The 17,286-nt window shown below is 39.7% G+C and overlaps 1 protein-coding gene across 2 annotated transcripts in view; it reads right to left on the bottom strand.

Moving 5' to 3' along the window:
* Positions 1-14,577: 14,577 nt before the first annotated feature.
* The window catches only part of Top1 (topoisomerase 1), a gene marked incomplete at its 5' end in the record, with an annotated part of 14,696 nt that continues 11,987 nt past the window's right edge, over positions 14,578-17,286 (bottom strand). For both annotated transcript variants that reach the window (XM_070118013.1, XM_070118014.1), the window contains 2 exon segments: positions 14,578-16,824; positions 16,958-17,209. In XM_070118013.1, the coding sequence (XP_069974114.1) occupies positions 16,168-16,824; positions 16,958-17,209 (909 nt within the window).

Raw genomic sequence — 17,286 nt, 5'->3', positions numbered from 1 at the left:
TTACGCTTGATAATTTATCAAAAGTGGCCTCGAAGCTTTTCTTATTAGAGCCAAAGTGGAATAATCTTCAACTGAGGAAAAAATAAACAAGTGTAAATTAAAGACAGTCCTTATAAGTAAGAACCAAATTAAAGGCAGTCAGTACTGATGCGAGTAGAAAATTTCTGTAAAATGAAAAACCACTAAATGAACGTTTGACAAATAACTCAAAAGGGATTCCCAAGTTTTTCATCATATTCACTGCAGAATTTTCTTAAGATTTGTGTAAATTTGCATTGTAGTTTTAAAGACGCATCTATCCTAAAACTTCGACCGAGTCATAGATCAAAACTGCCTGACAGATACATAACAATTACACTAGTAATGATAACACTGAAAACAGCAACAGTCATTATGATGGATATAATAAAAAAAACAATGATTTTGTCAGTACTACTCATAACAATGATCAAAAGAATAATGACAATATAGATTATCAAAGATCACAAAAACAGCAACTGCAGTTCCTATACACTGTTATAGCAATTATTTATGGATAATTCTTACATCATGAAGGAAGTTCCGGCAACATATGCGCATTCACTGTAATTTCTCACTCAGGTGATTGCACTGGAATTGCCATTGCGTACTACACTGTGGCTGTTGCCGCTGTCGTAAGAATGGCCAGTGTTCAGAATTTGATATGAAGTGATTTGTTGATATTATTTTATTCATTTTCAAATATGATGATGCCTATTTTGAATATTCGGGTATAGCATCAGTTTCACTTAGGCATACGGTACAAGATAATGTTTGCTTGCAATTGACAGAATAGCAAAATTTAAGACTTCATCTGTTGCATTTCCTTTGCAAGTTGATATTTGTATGGTATAGAGGTTTTGTTTAGATATGATACATGTGATCACAGTGATAATGAGTTACGAGGTTCCTTACATAGCCAAGTCAATGCAGATTAATATTGATAATAAAAATTACTAGAAACGACCATAAGAACTATAATCGCTGTAATAGTACAGCTGGATGACATAGAAATTAATCTGTAGTTAGTGTAGTTAGTCTATGCGATGTATAGGGGAAAGGAATTATAGAGATTGCTATTGAGATCCGAAATCCTCTTGCTAGTGCTTCACGTTAAATGTATACAACTTCATACAAGTCCAATATGGAGGAAGAATGTGATGTGTCTGTTGAGTATTGATGTGATAGAAGATTACTTGAGTGGGCCACTTTCAAGGTACCCACCAGAACCTTTTTTCTCACTGAATTCATGCAAAACTAAAAACCACTGAGAGACCAAGGGAAAATTCACGAGAAGTTTATTCTTTGCGATTTTGTCTTTGGGTTGCTCCGTTGCCACTTCTCAAATTTAATGCTGCTAATAAGAACAAGCATTTATATCGTTATATACGCTATTTTGATAATATGTTGTAATAATACGATAAGTTGAATATTACAATAAACCTTGCATGCATCACATCAGCAATTATACAAATTGGTGCTATCCAAATATGTGGCACCCTTATTGTCACTGTATTATTTGTAAAGGCTGGCGACGCTATTTGTATATTTAAAAAGATACAACAATAAAAATGTAGGAGACGGCTCAATCAACATTTGATAATTTATAATAAGAGGCCTCGAAGCTTTTCTTTTCATTTTCAAAGCGGAAAAATCTTCAACTGAGGAAAATTTGCATAAGAACAAATTACAGACAGGCCTTGCGCGAAAGGACAACATTGAAGACAATCCTTACGTTTGTGAAGAAAAAAATATCAGTGAAATATAGGAAATAATGAATAATGTTAGACAACAGATCAAACACTAGCCACTCTTTACTTTATACACAACCGGCAACAAACGGTTGTATATAAAGTACAGTGACAAAACCAGATGCAATCGCATTTGAAATGACAGCGAATGCGCATGCGCTACCGAACCTTCCCGTATGTCGGAAGAATAGTCCGTAATAAATTGCCACGACTGGTTGTACGAGTAGCCACAGTGATTACCATGATAATAGTGACGGATTTTGTAGTAAAAATACCTTGTCACTTGAATATTTTATCCTTTACAAAGATTTTGTTACAAAAGAGCAAATAAATAGCTGATTTTGGTAAGCTAAATTCAATTCTAAAATTGAATTTGTTCTATCACGTCTAAATTTTGTGTAAAATGCAAATTATATCTAGATTTTGTGTAAAATGCAATTCACTTATCCTACTCTTCCTCACCCACATCTAACGATTTGGATAAACAAAAAAATACTCTTGATTTGCCACACTGACACAAAAAATATACTAACATATTAATGGTCTGATGCAACAGATTGGCTCTCTATGATCCAGAAGAATGAAGACTGTTCACTGACTCTAATAAAGCTGGCATTAAAGCTGTGTTACTGCACAACGGAAATGAAAAACCTTCAATACCTGTGGCACATGGCACTTAATGAGACACGAATCCATGGAACTGCTGCTAACTCATCAAATTAAGGAGCACACATGGAACATTTGTGGCGACCTTAAAGTTGTATCATTACTTCTTGGGTTGCAGTTGAGCTACACAAAGCATATGATTTTTGTGCCTATGGAACATCAGAGATGACAAGAACCACTACAAAAACATGATTGCCAATCTAGAACTGAGCATGTTATTGGTAAATATAATGTGAAGCACCCAGCACTCATCAACGCTCAGAGAGTACATCTTCCACCACTTCACATTGAACTTAACCTTATGAAGAATTTTGTGAAGGGAATGGATCATCAGAGTAGTGGTTGCCAATATGTAAAGGATGAATTCAGAGGAATATTGACAGATGCTAAGCTAGAAGCTGGAGTTTTCACTGGGCCACAGATCCGCAGTGTCATCCGTGCCTCATCGTTTCCATCCAGCCTAAATGATGGAACTGAGTGCTCGGACATCGCTTGTTGATGTAAGAAATTTCCTTGGAAATCACAAAGCCTAAAAGCACCGTGAAATGGAAAACATGATTAAATCTTATGAACAAATGGGATGTAGAATGTCTTGGAAAATGTATTTTTACATTGTCCTCTTGACTTCTTCCCGGCCAAACTTGGGGCTGTAAGCGACGAGCATGGTGAACGCTTCCACCAACAGATCTCCGTTGTGAAAAACAGATATCAAGGTAATTTTAATCCAAATATGATGGGAGGTTGTTGATGGTTCCTGCAGAAGGAGAGCTCGTCATCCTATAAAGGACGAATGAATAGGAAACATTAAAGTTTCACTTAAGAACAGGAATGTCCTTCTTCAACAAAATACTAATGCGCAGTGGGTGGATGTGTAGTGAACGTGATTTACCCCCACTATGTTTAAAGTCCAGAATAGGCGAGTCCCCCCTGTTGACAGCGCGGTACCTCCAGACCAGCACCCTCTGTAGTTCTTGGCAGCCTCCAGGAGCATTTTTTATTATCTACACATTTTAACTTTCTTCTAATGGCCTCGGGTTTATTTCAACGTTTGATAGTTAAATAAGATTTACTTTTATTTTAATCTCGTTTATTCTAATTTTTATTATTTAAAATCATTTTGCGACAAAACACACACGAGTTGATAAAAGCCAGAGTCTTGCCGCGTCTCACTCTCCTGGGTGGTTCGCTTGTCATGTTTCCTTTGAGCTGCAAGAGAGGTAAGTATAGTTTCATTCTTTGTAAAAGGCCAGATAGGATGCGACACATGAATTGTACATTTTTAAGAATATACAGACTGAAGGATCTCAGGTTTTCCTTTGAACTTTTTGGTTTCGTTTTTATCCTTGGTTTGTTTAGTTCTTTTACTTTGATTTATTTTATTTTATTTGGTTTTATTTTTTAAAGAACAATGGACACATTTTTAAACAAAGAAATAAGATTGATAAAATGGAAAAAGAAAATTATAGTATTAACAGTTCATGATAATGATCTTAAAAAGGTAATTTTCAATTTGAAAGTAAGTCTTTTATTTACGGGTAAAGCGCGTCAGGGTTGTGATGGGTGGGTCATGCTGCAGTACACGCCTGCTACCACTTTTTAAGCAGCTCCCCTGCCCGTAAATTGCACTCTGCAAGACCCGCGTTGTAGTTTGCAAGGGTCTCAGCTGGGGAAAACAAACGGATGGCTGGGCGGGAACTCCGCCCGTGGAACAACACTGTCTTAAGCCCGAAAAGAGGAGGAAAACACACATGTTAACATAATTATTTAAGTCTGCCTAAATAAAACTTCACACGGAAAAGTAGCTTAGACTGCTAAGCCGGTGAGCAAAAAAAAAATAAAATAAAAATAGGGGTTGTCGGCTACAAAAAATCTGGACGTGATAGAGGTATTTAGATATCAGATCTGAAATCAGCATCATCAATTTAGTTGCCTAGTGTTATTGATTATTCTGAGATTGAAACAAAATGTTAAATACCGTAATGATAATGAACTGCTCTGGTATCATTTGTTGTATTTCAAATACTGATCACTTTTCTAAACCATCAATAAGAGTAAGAAATTCTTATCATCAGTACATTTGTATATAATCCTTCAATAATTATTAATATAAAAACACTATATATATATATTTATATCTTTATATTTTATTTTTGTACATATATTTGTGCCTCTCGAAATCCGGGGATCCCTGACAAATCGGTCTAGAAATCCGGAAATCCCGGAAAATCTCGAATACTATCTTGGGCATCAGATGGGCATCATAGAGTGACTTTAAACCTTCAACTCTGCAACACATTTATCATGAATAGTCGCATACGTTTTTAGGTAAATCAGGTTTACAGATTCAATGTCGCCTTTTCTTAAGGTATACATGTAATACATTTTCTATAAAATGAAGCTGGTGCATTTTATGTTGTTGAATGTTGTTGCATTATGGGCATAATAATGTACCTATTGTATATGGTTTTCTAGAGTGCAATTAAAGTAGGGAATCCGATAATCATCAGACTCTGACTCTACGCATTATAACTGCAATATAATATTCATCTGTCTATGATAGTTTATGGTTCAATTTTATTATTCATATCCGTTTTCGTTACCATCTATTGTTTGGAAAACGGCAGAAATGCTTCTACGGAAAAGAGGGGGAAAGGGAAAGAGATGGAGAGAGAGGCACTTCATAATTTAATGCAATTACATGACTTAAACAATGATAAAAAAAGAAGAAAAAAACAGGATCACACCTTATGATGGCGCTTATAAATAAATCAGATAACACACACACAAAAAAAAAAAGGAAAATGGAAGAAGACAAGGAACGAAAAGATGGAAATTAAAAAATTCTTTCAAACCCCATAAATAATACCAAGGGTTAAAGTGATGAAAAAAAATTGAAAGAACTTGGGAGAGTAAATAAAAAAAGAGAGAAGAAAAGCATATTGGAAAACACTGAAGATAAAATCCAGGTATGGAAAAGGAAAAGAGCGACAATGCTGTAATGGTATTTATTATCATCATTATTACACAGGCGCAGGTACCAGCCCCACTCTGGAATAGAGGGGGCGGTACCCGACTTCTATCCACTCGCTTCTCACCTTCGAGGACATTCGCTGCAAACAAACTGGTTCCTTACTTAACCAGTTGTTGAGAACACTGACCCGTGCAACTGAGAGGACAGCTACAATTTAGTCTTGTGTTCAAACTGAAATAACCATTATCAAGTATTATATCAATAGCAATATCTGACATTTTAGTGCAGAAATCAATAAGTTTATCTCTTTAAACCTGCTAAAATCCAGGAGCTGCCGGAGACTTCGCTCCCTCGCCCCCTACCCAGGACCCCAGGCTATTTTGGGGCGAACCTACTTGCCCCCCTATTTCAAAATACCTTCCTAAGCCTATGCTACAACTAATGATAATAATCATCATGTGAATGATAACAATATAAATGATTAGAAATTATTAGTACCAATTACTATGATAATAAAAAGTTCGGGTAATTTTCTATATTACGTCCGCATAACCGATATCGACGATTTTCGTATCGTTGGATTCCTCTCACTCTCCACATTGCAAATATATAGGTTTTATTGTGCGGAAACCCCCCCGTTAGCGACAAACTTGGCCCCGATAGCAGGGGAGGGCATGAAAGGTTCCAGGGAAAATGCGGGGTTAAATAACACTAATAATATAACGCACAGTGAAAATAACCATGGTTATTCACATAACTTTCACAGCCCCCTGCGACCCCCCTGGGGGGGCTGCCGCCCCCTAACCCCCGCCTGAGGAAACAAAACCTCCACCACGTATTCCCGGCAGGCTAGAGCGTTACACAATCATCGACGATGTCGGAGCGGCGGGCGTAATATTACAATTACCTCGTAAGATTCCCACTGAATCAGCATATTAACCTTGGCATAGTCAACATTGTATATAGACGATTGTAGTAAAATCAGGATGAACAGGGTGGCCCGCCCTCGTAGGCGGGTTTTGCGCCTCTTTCGATGTTACACCGATGGCCTCAAGGTCGATTTTCCCTTCCTCTGGAATAACGACATTCGTATTCCTAACCGAAATAACCGTCGCGTTCAGAAGGCAGTCATAGCCGCCGTGATGGCCGAGTGTGGAGTGTGCTCGTATTCGGAGACGGAACTAGCCAGTAAAAAATGCTGGGGATGTGCTTCCGCCACGGCCTCCTCCGTCGGGAGAAAGCTGTATCCTCCGGCCTAGGACCTCCTGCCGGACGCACCCTGCCTCCTTAACATTCTGCGGCAAAGGAGCACCCTCCCTACTAATTAGTGGTATTAATCAATCAGGTTAGTACCTTAAAAATCCTAGGTTATTGTAGGTTATCGGCACCGCATCTAGTTCGTGTGCGCTCTATCCTGCCGTGAATACGTGGTGGATTATTTTCACTGAGGTTATATTATTAGGGTAATATTATATATTACGTCCGCCGCTCCGACATCGTCGCCCCCGCTATCGGGGCCAAGTTTGTCGCTAACAGGGGGTTTCCGCACAATAAAACCTACATGTTTGCATTGTATAGAGTGAGAGGAATCCAATGATACGAAAATCGTCGATATCGGTCATGCGAACGTAATATAGAAAATTACCTTTCGAAATTAATAATAAAAATTCCATGTTCCATATACATTAGTTGATATTGTAATAATCATTGTGACATCGATGACTGTATTACAAATATCAATGGTAATTTTTCTTTACCGCTACTAATAGGAAGAAAACCAAAGTCCTCAGTAAATGTAAATATAAATCAAAGAAAATGGCTTATAGGTAATAGATTACCATTATTTTATTGCGAAAGACAAATGTTCAATTGCGTTATGGATGATAGAGGTGTAAAGGCAAGAATAAAGTGAGGGAAGAAAGACGAAATATAAGTAAAGTATAATAGTAAAGAAAAGGAAAGTAACAAGGGTTGCTAAGCAATCTATTGAAACTGGTATATCGATGCCAGTTTCAACCTAACGAACGCCGAGCTGAGACGTGGGCTCAGCAACCTACAAATAAACTCATTTATTGGACGACAATTTTCCCCCATAGACCATCCCTGTGAGGTGAAGACAAGAAAAAAAATAAAAACGAAAACAAAAAGTATGAAAAAAAAATTAAGTCCAATTATCTACATAAATCTTCTGAAAATAAAAATGTGCAAAGATAATGCGGTTACTCATGCTCTTGTGTTATTGCTGATTCTTGAATATACCTCCTCTTTTGCCTTTCTCTCTCTCACGTTATTTGTCATATAGAATAATTTGTCAATACATGTTGAGAAGTTTTGCGTTTGTCTTAAAAAAGTTCTTTCGATTTTCGTATTTTGACCCTTTTTTCACTTCTGATTTCCTCTTCTCTCTGTCTTTTAAATGTTTATCTTTAGCAAAGCTCAATGAGGGGGAACTTGTCTTCCAATGATCCGTTTACGATCTGTGGGGTTGGTGAAGAACCTGCGTCAGTGCGCTGGATGTTCTTTGGGTTGAAATTGGCATGCTGGCGTCCTTTGTGGCTTTGGTTAACAACTCTTACTTCTTACTCCATATTCTCCTCACCTCCCTCTTATTCATACTATTATTTCTTTCTTTTTCCTCTCTTCCCTCACTTTGCCTTCACTTATCCCTTCTCTCTTTCTCCCCTGTCTCTTTTTTTTCTCTCTCTCTCTTTCTCTCTCATCCTTCTCCTTTTCATTGCCTCATTTTCTGTGTTTCTATTCTCCCTTTAATCTCTCTGTCCTCCATTCTGCCGAGTGAAATGACGATTTGTGACCTTTGAGGGAGTATCGCACCCCCCCCCCCCCCCAAGGCATCGCGCCTGGATATTCATGCCATATGGGATTCTTTCTATTAAGCTCGTTGTTATTATTATTACAGACCGATTCGGTAAACCGTATCAACCGCACTCGGCAACGAGCACTTGGTGAAAACAAACCCTCGTTCGTTTGAAAACACTGTGCGTATTTACGGATTCGTTGTGTTTGTCCAAGAATTTCTTATGGGGGAAATGCCGAATGGTGTAGGCGTTGGCTGTTCGAACCATAATGTGATGGGAAAGAAGGGTTTAACCTTTTACATATTCCCAGATCGCGAGAAGAAACCCGAAAAATGGAAGCGATGGGTTCAGGCCACGAAACGCGCGTGGTGGAAAATGTGTTTCCATTGGAAATAGAGTTGTGATATAGTAGTGTATAGATCAATTAAACTCTTATCTTCAATAAGATTATCTGATCAGACGTAAACATATTTTCCACCAAGCACCCAAAGGGTCCCATCAGCATTTGCGCGGTTCGTGGCCTCAACCCATCACTTCCATTTTTAGGGTTTCTTCTTTTCGCGAATGGGAATATATGAAAGGTTAGACTTTTCTTTCCCATCATATTGTGGTTCGAACAGCCAACGGAATCGGCAATTCATTGTTAGGCCACTTCGAAGAACTGTCGATCCAAATTTCGGCAGGTAGGCGAAATGGACACTTTTGGCTGCACAGCTTATAGTTTCGCTTCATGACGCTTTTTCTCTCCGCTTTTTAAATATCGAAGTATTCATAAGATATCTTCGCACACGATAACAGCGTTTTTCATTATTCTATGAAAGGTTTCTGTGAGAGACGGGTTTGTTTTCACCAAGTGTAATGGTAATCCCGCCTCGTGGCGTCACGTCGAATCGGTCTATAGGGTATAATATCGTACGTCCAAAGGATATTGCTAATTTGCTTGCTTATCAGTGTTAGTCTTGAATTACTGATATTTATGAAAGTCGATATAATGATTTGCATATAGGTTAAATGATTTAATCAATTAATATCAAGCATGCAGAGATAAACATCAATACCGATGTCATATGCAATTATTCGTAAATACGTGATATGAAGTTTTAAGTTTATCTATTGTGGTTGTAACTTTCAAGGACAACATACCGAGAGACATTCGTGCCATTATATATTAATAATCAAATCTAGTTTGGCCGTATTACTTTCCTACGGAAGGTATGGGTTATGAAAATATCCACTTGGTTTTTGTATTCTTTTGTACCTTTTTCGTTCCTTTTCTTCCACTTTCCTCTTTTTTTATTTTATAGAAACAGATTCATTTATTACCGCCATCACAAGGAGTGTTGCTGTTTTTATTATCATTGTTTTAGTAATGTATTTATCACTCTATTTCTAGTATCTATAATGATTTGTATTTGTTTCTAGAGAGATTATAAGGATTTAACCAAAGTATGTAAATGGGAGTAGAGGTCTGTGGTAACACAACGAAATAGGATTTTTCCTGTTTGTTTTACAAGCTTCAATGTAACAAAAATAGCTCGCGAGCTTAAGCAAAACTGTCGATTTATGGTTGCAATTCTGATACTGATATTGACAATGTATATAATTGGAAAAAAGAATCAGAAATCGGAAACACTGTCCCGATTGGCTAGCTATGAGGCCACCCGGTGACGTCACTTAAGCTCCCCGCCCCATTTTGACAGCTGGTGTTTGTGAGGCGGAAACGCAGTTTATTTATATGTGTTGACGTCCTACAGAATGTTGTTCTGATAACATCTTGTTTCCCAAATAATATAACACTTGAACAACCATAAGTATTATATCCAGATGCACTGATGACCTGAGTTCACTGATGTTTAAAACAGCAAATGAAGATAGAACAGTTCATTATTATTCATGTAACTGTTTTTCTCACTTTTAGAATAATCAGTACTGGAGAAAATACTTACATAATATGGTATTCTTACTATAAATTTCATTATTATTATTATTATTATTATTATTATTATTATTATTATTATTATTATTATTATTATTATTATTTATTTTTATTATTATTATTATCATTATCATTATCATTATTATAATAATAATTATTATTATTATTATTATTATTATTATTATTATTACTATTATTATTATTATTATTATTATTATTATTATAGTATTGTAGTTGCTGTTTTTTCTATTGCTGTTATCAAGTTAGGTAATCTTTAATGTCTTAGTTCTCATGGCTATTATTTTAATCGTATTATCAGCAGTACTATCTTAATCATTGTTACATTTATAAGTGCCATCATAAAGAGTTGTTTTTAATCTTATCATTGTTGCTGTTGTTATGTAATTGTATTGAATCATGAGCAGGCTTTGGTAGAGTACGAAAGTCCAACGCGTTTCGAGTCTTTACCGCTAACTGACTGAAATATTGATTCTCATTTCATAAAGGACGCTCAGTTATGAAAAATAACAGTACAAGTGATCTGTTTAATTTTCCAATTGTTACTCTAGGTAAGATTTATGGATTAGAAAAAAGTCCATTTAATTTCTGTCACACACGCACACACATATATATGTGGGGGGTGACATACTGCACAGCATATTGCATCATGCAAACACCGACCACGTTGGCACATGCTATTAGTGCAAACCACGTGGGCCACATGCCCTGTTTGGAACGATGTCCAAAACGTCAAGTTTTGACATTGTCCGACCATACCAACCTCTCCCCCTTCAGAGAGCGATTTTCCACCAATGTAATGTTAAAGAGAAGGTCATGTCTACGCAAAGTCATTTTGGCAATGTTGGCGGGGTTCTACCTCTAAGAGGAATATAGCAGCGCTGTACTGATATCACATCACGGTCCTTGAGGCACAATCTGACTAATTTTTGGTGTCGATAGGGTAGTTTGCTGAGGAGTCAGTTCCGGTACAAGTATTAAAGGGTGGGTGAAGTTCTGCAAGATTAGGGTTGCCTGAGAGATCAGTTAGATTTATAATACTATAGCTTCAGTTTCAGATGTAACTTTAACGAGACGGGACGGGACGATCGGGTCGGATACGGAAAGAGCCTCTGCCTACTTGTTTTTGGAGGCATTGTTGAAAGAGAAGAGTGTTGCCTGAGTAAGGAGCAGTAGGGGGGGGGGGGGTCACGAAAAATCGGTCCCATTTGGCTGGGCTAAATAGAGTATTTAACATATTTGTAGAATTGGGGTTGGTAGAAGGATGGAGACGTGTGGAAGAGTATTGTTCAGGGGGTAGTACTACGGAGATGGAGTATAAGGCTGTAAGGTAGTAATAATGAGGTGATTGATGAAGAAGGTTGTGGGGGTACAGGTGATGAAGTTGGGGAAGTTGGGAGAGGAGGAGTCTCGACTAGTAGGTACTGAGGAGTGGGTAGGAATTGTAGTGTTCACACTTCAGTCATGGTCAAAGGAGAGGCTGGGGTCGGGTAGCCGGGAGAGTTTGAATTGGTGGGGCTATTTGATGAAGGGGCAAGCCTCATTGCCTCTAATATGGATATTACATTTTCATTGCTGGCCATGGGAAGCCTTGACTATGTTGGGGAAATAAACAGTCCACCCCTCAAGGTCCCCTTGAGGGGACACTGAGGGCTAAACGTTAATGGTTAAAAGCAAAAATAAATGTGCTAGACATCTAAGGGCATATAAACTATAGGAAAGTATATTAAAGGAGGGGTGAAGGGTAATAGTTGCCATTCGTTAACTATCTAGAGTGGCCTTGAAAGGTTAAAGATGGGTAAGTTGTGTGAATGGGCTATGGTGGGTTTAGGTAAGAGAATTACGTAAGTGATTCACGTGTGTATCCAGGAGGGAGTGGAAATGATAGAGGGGATGGAGGGAGGGAGAATGTACGTATAGTTGGAGTTGAGGGGGTTGTGTTGGAAGTTAGTTAGCCGGATATCGGCAGTAGGGGGATGGGTTGTGTTGGGAGGGAGTAGGAGGAAGGGGTGTAGGGGGAATATGAGTATCAGGATGATTGATATCGGTAGTATCAGGAGGATGGATATCGGTAGTAGGCGAAATTGAGGGGGTTAGGTTGTGTTGAGAGGGAGTAAGAGGGAGGGGTGTAGGGGGAATATGAGCAGGAGGGGGTGGATATCGACTGTCACTTCGAGTGTGGAGGGAGCATGAGTTAAAGAATTGTGTGCCTCAATCATATATAGTTTTGGATATCTTCCATAGTTTCTGCAGTGGAGTTGGTCGGAGAGATTTGTGAGACAATGGTTTTCTTATGAGGGGGGAAAGAGGAGACTGGTATCTGAGGAATAAAGGCAAAGGTAGGTGGATGTGAGTGTGCAGTAGGGGAAGAATGGGGGAACGTTTAGTCTGCTGCGGGTAGTGCGGGGGGGGGGGGGGGAGGGGACGGTGTTGGGGCTGTAGTTGAGATTAGAGCTGTAGTTAAGTTTGGAGTGTCTAGGTTTAAAGTAGCAAAAGAATCTGACTGAGGGAGGTAATATGTAGAAGTGGAAGTGGGGAAGTAAGCAAGTATAGGAGAGGGTGTGGGAACATATTGAGGCGGAGGGGTGGGGGTAGAACGAGCGACATTACTAGAGTAGGGAATATAAGAGAAACCCTGTCGGCGTGCTTCCTGTCTGGCTTCACGTAGAGTAAGACTATTTTTGTATCTGAATGTTGCTACCTCAGACTCGAACTTGCAAGTACAGCCTCTATTAAATACATTATGGAGGCCGCCGCAGTTAGCACATGTTCGTGTTTGTGCAGGGCAGTTTGATCTGTTATGACCGGGTTGGGCACAAAAGGGGCATCGGTCTGTGGAGTGGCAGCGTTTGGGAGGGTGTCCAAAGCGCCAACAGTTTTGACATTGACGGGGGGGGGGGGGGGGGGGGGGCTATGGTCGAACAGGAATTGTCTACCAATGTAGATACGAACGGGAAGGTCATGTGTACGGAAAGTAATTTTGGCAATGTCGGTGGGTTTCTTATGATTACCTCTAGGAGGAATGGTGTAGCAATGTACTGATTTCACATCTTTGTCTTTGAGGCATTAGAGTAACTCTTCTCCATATTCTGACCAATCTTTGATATCAACTGGGCAGTTTGCTGGGGAGATAGAGACAGTTCCGGTACAAGTATTTAGAGTTGGATGAGGTTCTACAGGAATGGGGTTGCCAGAGTGATCGGCTAGATTTGATAATGCTATAACTTCAGTTTTCAGATCTGACTGTTACGAGACGGGAGCGATCGCGTCTGGTATGGAAAGGGATTCTGCCTTGTTTTTGGAGGCATTGTTGAAAGAGAAGTGTTGCCGAGTTAGGAGCCGTAGGGGGATCACGAAAAATCGGTCCCATTTAGCTGGCCTAAATAGAGTATTCGAGATATTTGTACGGCAGGTGGTGGTAGAAGGACGGGGACGTGTGGAAGAGGGTGTGTTGTTTTGGGGGGCAGTATTACGGCGAGATGGAGAATGAGGATGTAAGGTAGTAGTAAGGGAGGTTGGGATGTTTGATGTTGGTTGTTGGGGTAGTGTCTTCTGGAGATTGAGTCTCGGCTTCGGTGGGTAATGCACTAGTAGGCATTGAGGAGTGGGTGGTAGTTTGTGTTCAGAGTCGTGGTCAAAGGAGAGCCTGAGGTCGGGGAGCCGGTAGAGTCCGAACTGGTGGGGCTATCTGATGAAGGGGCAAGCCTCATTGCCTCTAATATGGGCATTACTTCATTACTGGCCATGGGAAGTCTTGATTATGTAGGGGAAATAAACAGTCCACCCCCTCAGTGCTCCTGAAGGAGGTAAGGGCTAGACAACTAAATCAGGGGAATATTATGCCCGTGGTTCTCGCAGGCCGTTCAGAACTGCCACAAGGTCAGCCTTTCATCCTTTCGGCACGGTTCTTACACCTTAGGAAGTAGATAGTAGAAGGGGTTGGAGAAAGGACGGAAACAAAGTTGGGAGAAAAGGCCATGCAAAATTAGTTGAGTCGAGGGCAGGGGAGATCCCCGCATTGGGTCTCACGCCCCGACTCCTGAGCACCCATGACGACAACGGGCAAGGGATTGGAGAAGGGACGGAAACGAAAGAGGGGGAAAACACTGCAAAATTAGTCGAGTCGAGGACTGAGGCCCAAGATAGGGGAGATCCCCAACACTGGGTCCTAGTCCTCGCCTCCTAAGCCCCCCCCCCCTCCCTACGACAACAACGGGCAAGGGGTGGGGGGGGAGAGACCATGCAAAATTAGTTGAGGCGACAGCTAAGGTCAACGTGGGGCTAATCCCCTACGTTGGACCTCAATCTCCGTCTCCTAAGCCTCCCACGACAACGAACAAGAGCAACGACCGAGAATTACACTACTTATTACAAAAAATGAGAGGCTAAACACACACTTCGTTCCCATGATGATTCACGTTTTATTGATGATAATACCTATTTACATGGTGCACTATCACATAATGGTATGGAATGGCCAGCTGAACTGGATAGATCTATAAATGAGTTTCTATGTTGGCAAGACACAGGCCATGATGTTTACATAGGAGTTTCAATAATTGCCATCATTTGCGGTATGTAAAATTCAAAATTCTTTTTTTCTTTCCATTGTCTACACATTTACTTTCCGCTAGAAAATACCACAGATGCTGCAGAATAAGTATAATCTGTAAAAAGCTTGTGGTCCCAGTGGCTCTTTCGCAACAAGCTTCTTGTCCACCACTTTTGACATTATCCCTCCCAGACTATTTTATTCATTGATTCCCGCCCCCCTCCCTCCCACATTCCTTTTTTGGCTGTAAATACTAAATTAATACTTACTGTAACATCTCCCTATACCACTACATCATGACCGGTTGTAATAAATAGTCAAAATCTCGTGCTCCACAATCATCAGATGACATTCACTCTACAAAAAGTTACATCAATGATAACTTAAAAACCTACAAAAGTCTATTCTACAAGACAGCCACCCGAATCCTGACGGGGAGACATGACTGGGCACGTTCAACAGCTGTGTGTGCAGCGTGCCATCTCCACTCCCTTGCTACAGCCTTAAGCTAACTTAATGTTGAAGTAGTTGACATGTATGCATTTTTCCAGCTCAGCTTTGATGCAAACAATTGAAAATAAAGGAAAAAAAATCTAAGTAAATTGTTCAAATAGAAGTTTCTGCACCTTGAGTGAGCAGTGACTTGCCACTGGAGCTTGTAAAATTAATAGTGATAAAGGATGTGAAATTAAATACCTACAAGCTCTGGAAACGAATTAGTCCCCACAATAAAAAAAATCCTATATCTACCTACACACTGCTCAATACAGTAGTCCATTTGTGAAAATATTGATTACCTAAAACCTGTAAAAATTCATAAATATACCAAACTAAAAAAATTAGTTTGTAATTACTAACGGTGCACTTTACCATATGTAAACTTTAAAGTTATGAACTTTAAAGAGGCATACAAAATATAATGTGGTTTTAGATATGCTATCTCACAGACATACATTTGCACTTATTGAGGTGTAGAAACTATTATTTAACTGCCACTTCACCGACCCTCTGCGGCACATACTTGTACAATTCAATAGATCACCTTACTGTATAGCTAATATCTGGGGCCGAGGCATTGGAGGGCTCTACCCTAATGAATAGAAAATGAATTCATACACACAAAATACTTTAGCTTAGCAAAACTACTTACAAATATTTTAAAAATTGGTTGAATTTAGGTAATAAATATTCAAGGTACACGTTAAACCTCATTAAAATAAAAACTCTGAAGAACCGTGTTCTGTCCCTGTTGCACATTCCCCTCACTAGATATAGTGAATAACTTAAAATACAGTGGGCTTTGCCGACCTCCATTCAGTTCACCAAGAAGGATGGACAAAGCCTGTTTCAGAAGCACAACTCACCAATGATATACTGACAAAATGTTCTTGTCTTTGGTCATGTAAAAGGAAGTCTTTTGGGTATTAAAAGATTAATGTTCACTCATAATCCTCATCGCCCCCATCGTCACAGTCATTACTCCTGGAAATGTCCATTGGTTCGCCCATGAAGTTGTACTCTGCCGTAGCCATGTCAATCGCCCATTGGAACTTCTGGCGCTGAGTCTTGTTATAGACCTTCTCAATGGGAACACCATATTTCTTGCACCAGGCCACTGAAATTCGGGGATCCAGGTAGTTCAGCTTGGACGTGCCGAGAGCAATGGTCTTGTTCTCCTCCTTGTCTGTGGCCGACATCTCCAGTTTAGCTAGCTGCTCTTTCAAGCGCTCCAATGCCTTCTTCTTCTTCTCATGGGCCATCTTCTCCTTCTGAGAGCCACCAGATTTGGCTGCCTTCTTCAAGCTCTTGCACTCTTTCTCAGCTTCGTCAATCTGTTCTTTCTTGTCATCAATCTTCTTCTGCAAGTTGGCCATGGATTTGTCAAAGGTTTTGGGGGCTGCACGCTGATGGTTACACAATACAGCCACAGCACGGTTAGCTCTGTTGTAGGATAGAATTTTGGCTGGAATTGGGTCATCGTCATTTGTTAACAACTCCAGTTGCTCTTGCAAGGTGCGGGAAGCATTGTACGTACGGAAGACCTTGGCAGTGAGCCCTTCCATCAATTCGTTCAAATGCTTGTTCAGAATTTGCGTCTGGGGGGAGAAATAAGAATATCCTGAGTCACTTTGATCTCTAAATCTGTAAATGATCACAAGATATGACAAAATAAGAACTTCTTTTAAGCTACTAAACAATATAAACACTTTATCAAAACATTTAACTTACATTTAATCTGTCAAAGAGATCATCTCCCTCTTGCTTGTTCTCCATGAAAAGCTGCAAATTCTTGAATACTCTCTTCTCCACCTGCACCTCATTCTGGTAACGAATGGAATCTTTACCCAGAAAGTCAAAGGAGACAACATACTCCTTGCCATCCTTCTCTTCATGAAGAGTTATATGTTCTACTCTCAGCGAGCAGCAGCCCACAGTGTCAGCTTGATCTTCGTCCTTCTCATTACCCGCACGAAGGGCTAACTGTTAATGGAATACAGACTAGATTAGAGCTAGAGAAAATAAAGTATACAATTCAATATGAAGGTACACCAATACAT

This window comes from Penaeus vannamei, chromosome 41 (genome assembly GCF_042767895.1).
Source record: "Penaeus vannamei isolate JL-2024 chromosome 41, ASM4276789v1, whole genome shotgun sequence".
NCBI classification, from domain to species: Eukaryota; Metazoa; Arthropoda; class Malacostraca; order Decapoda; family Penaeidae; genus Penaeus; species Penaeus vannamei.
This window is presented reverse-complemented; position numbering and strand designations above follow the sequence as displayed.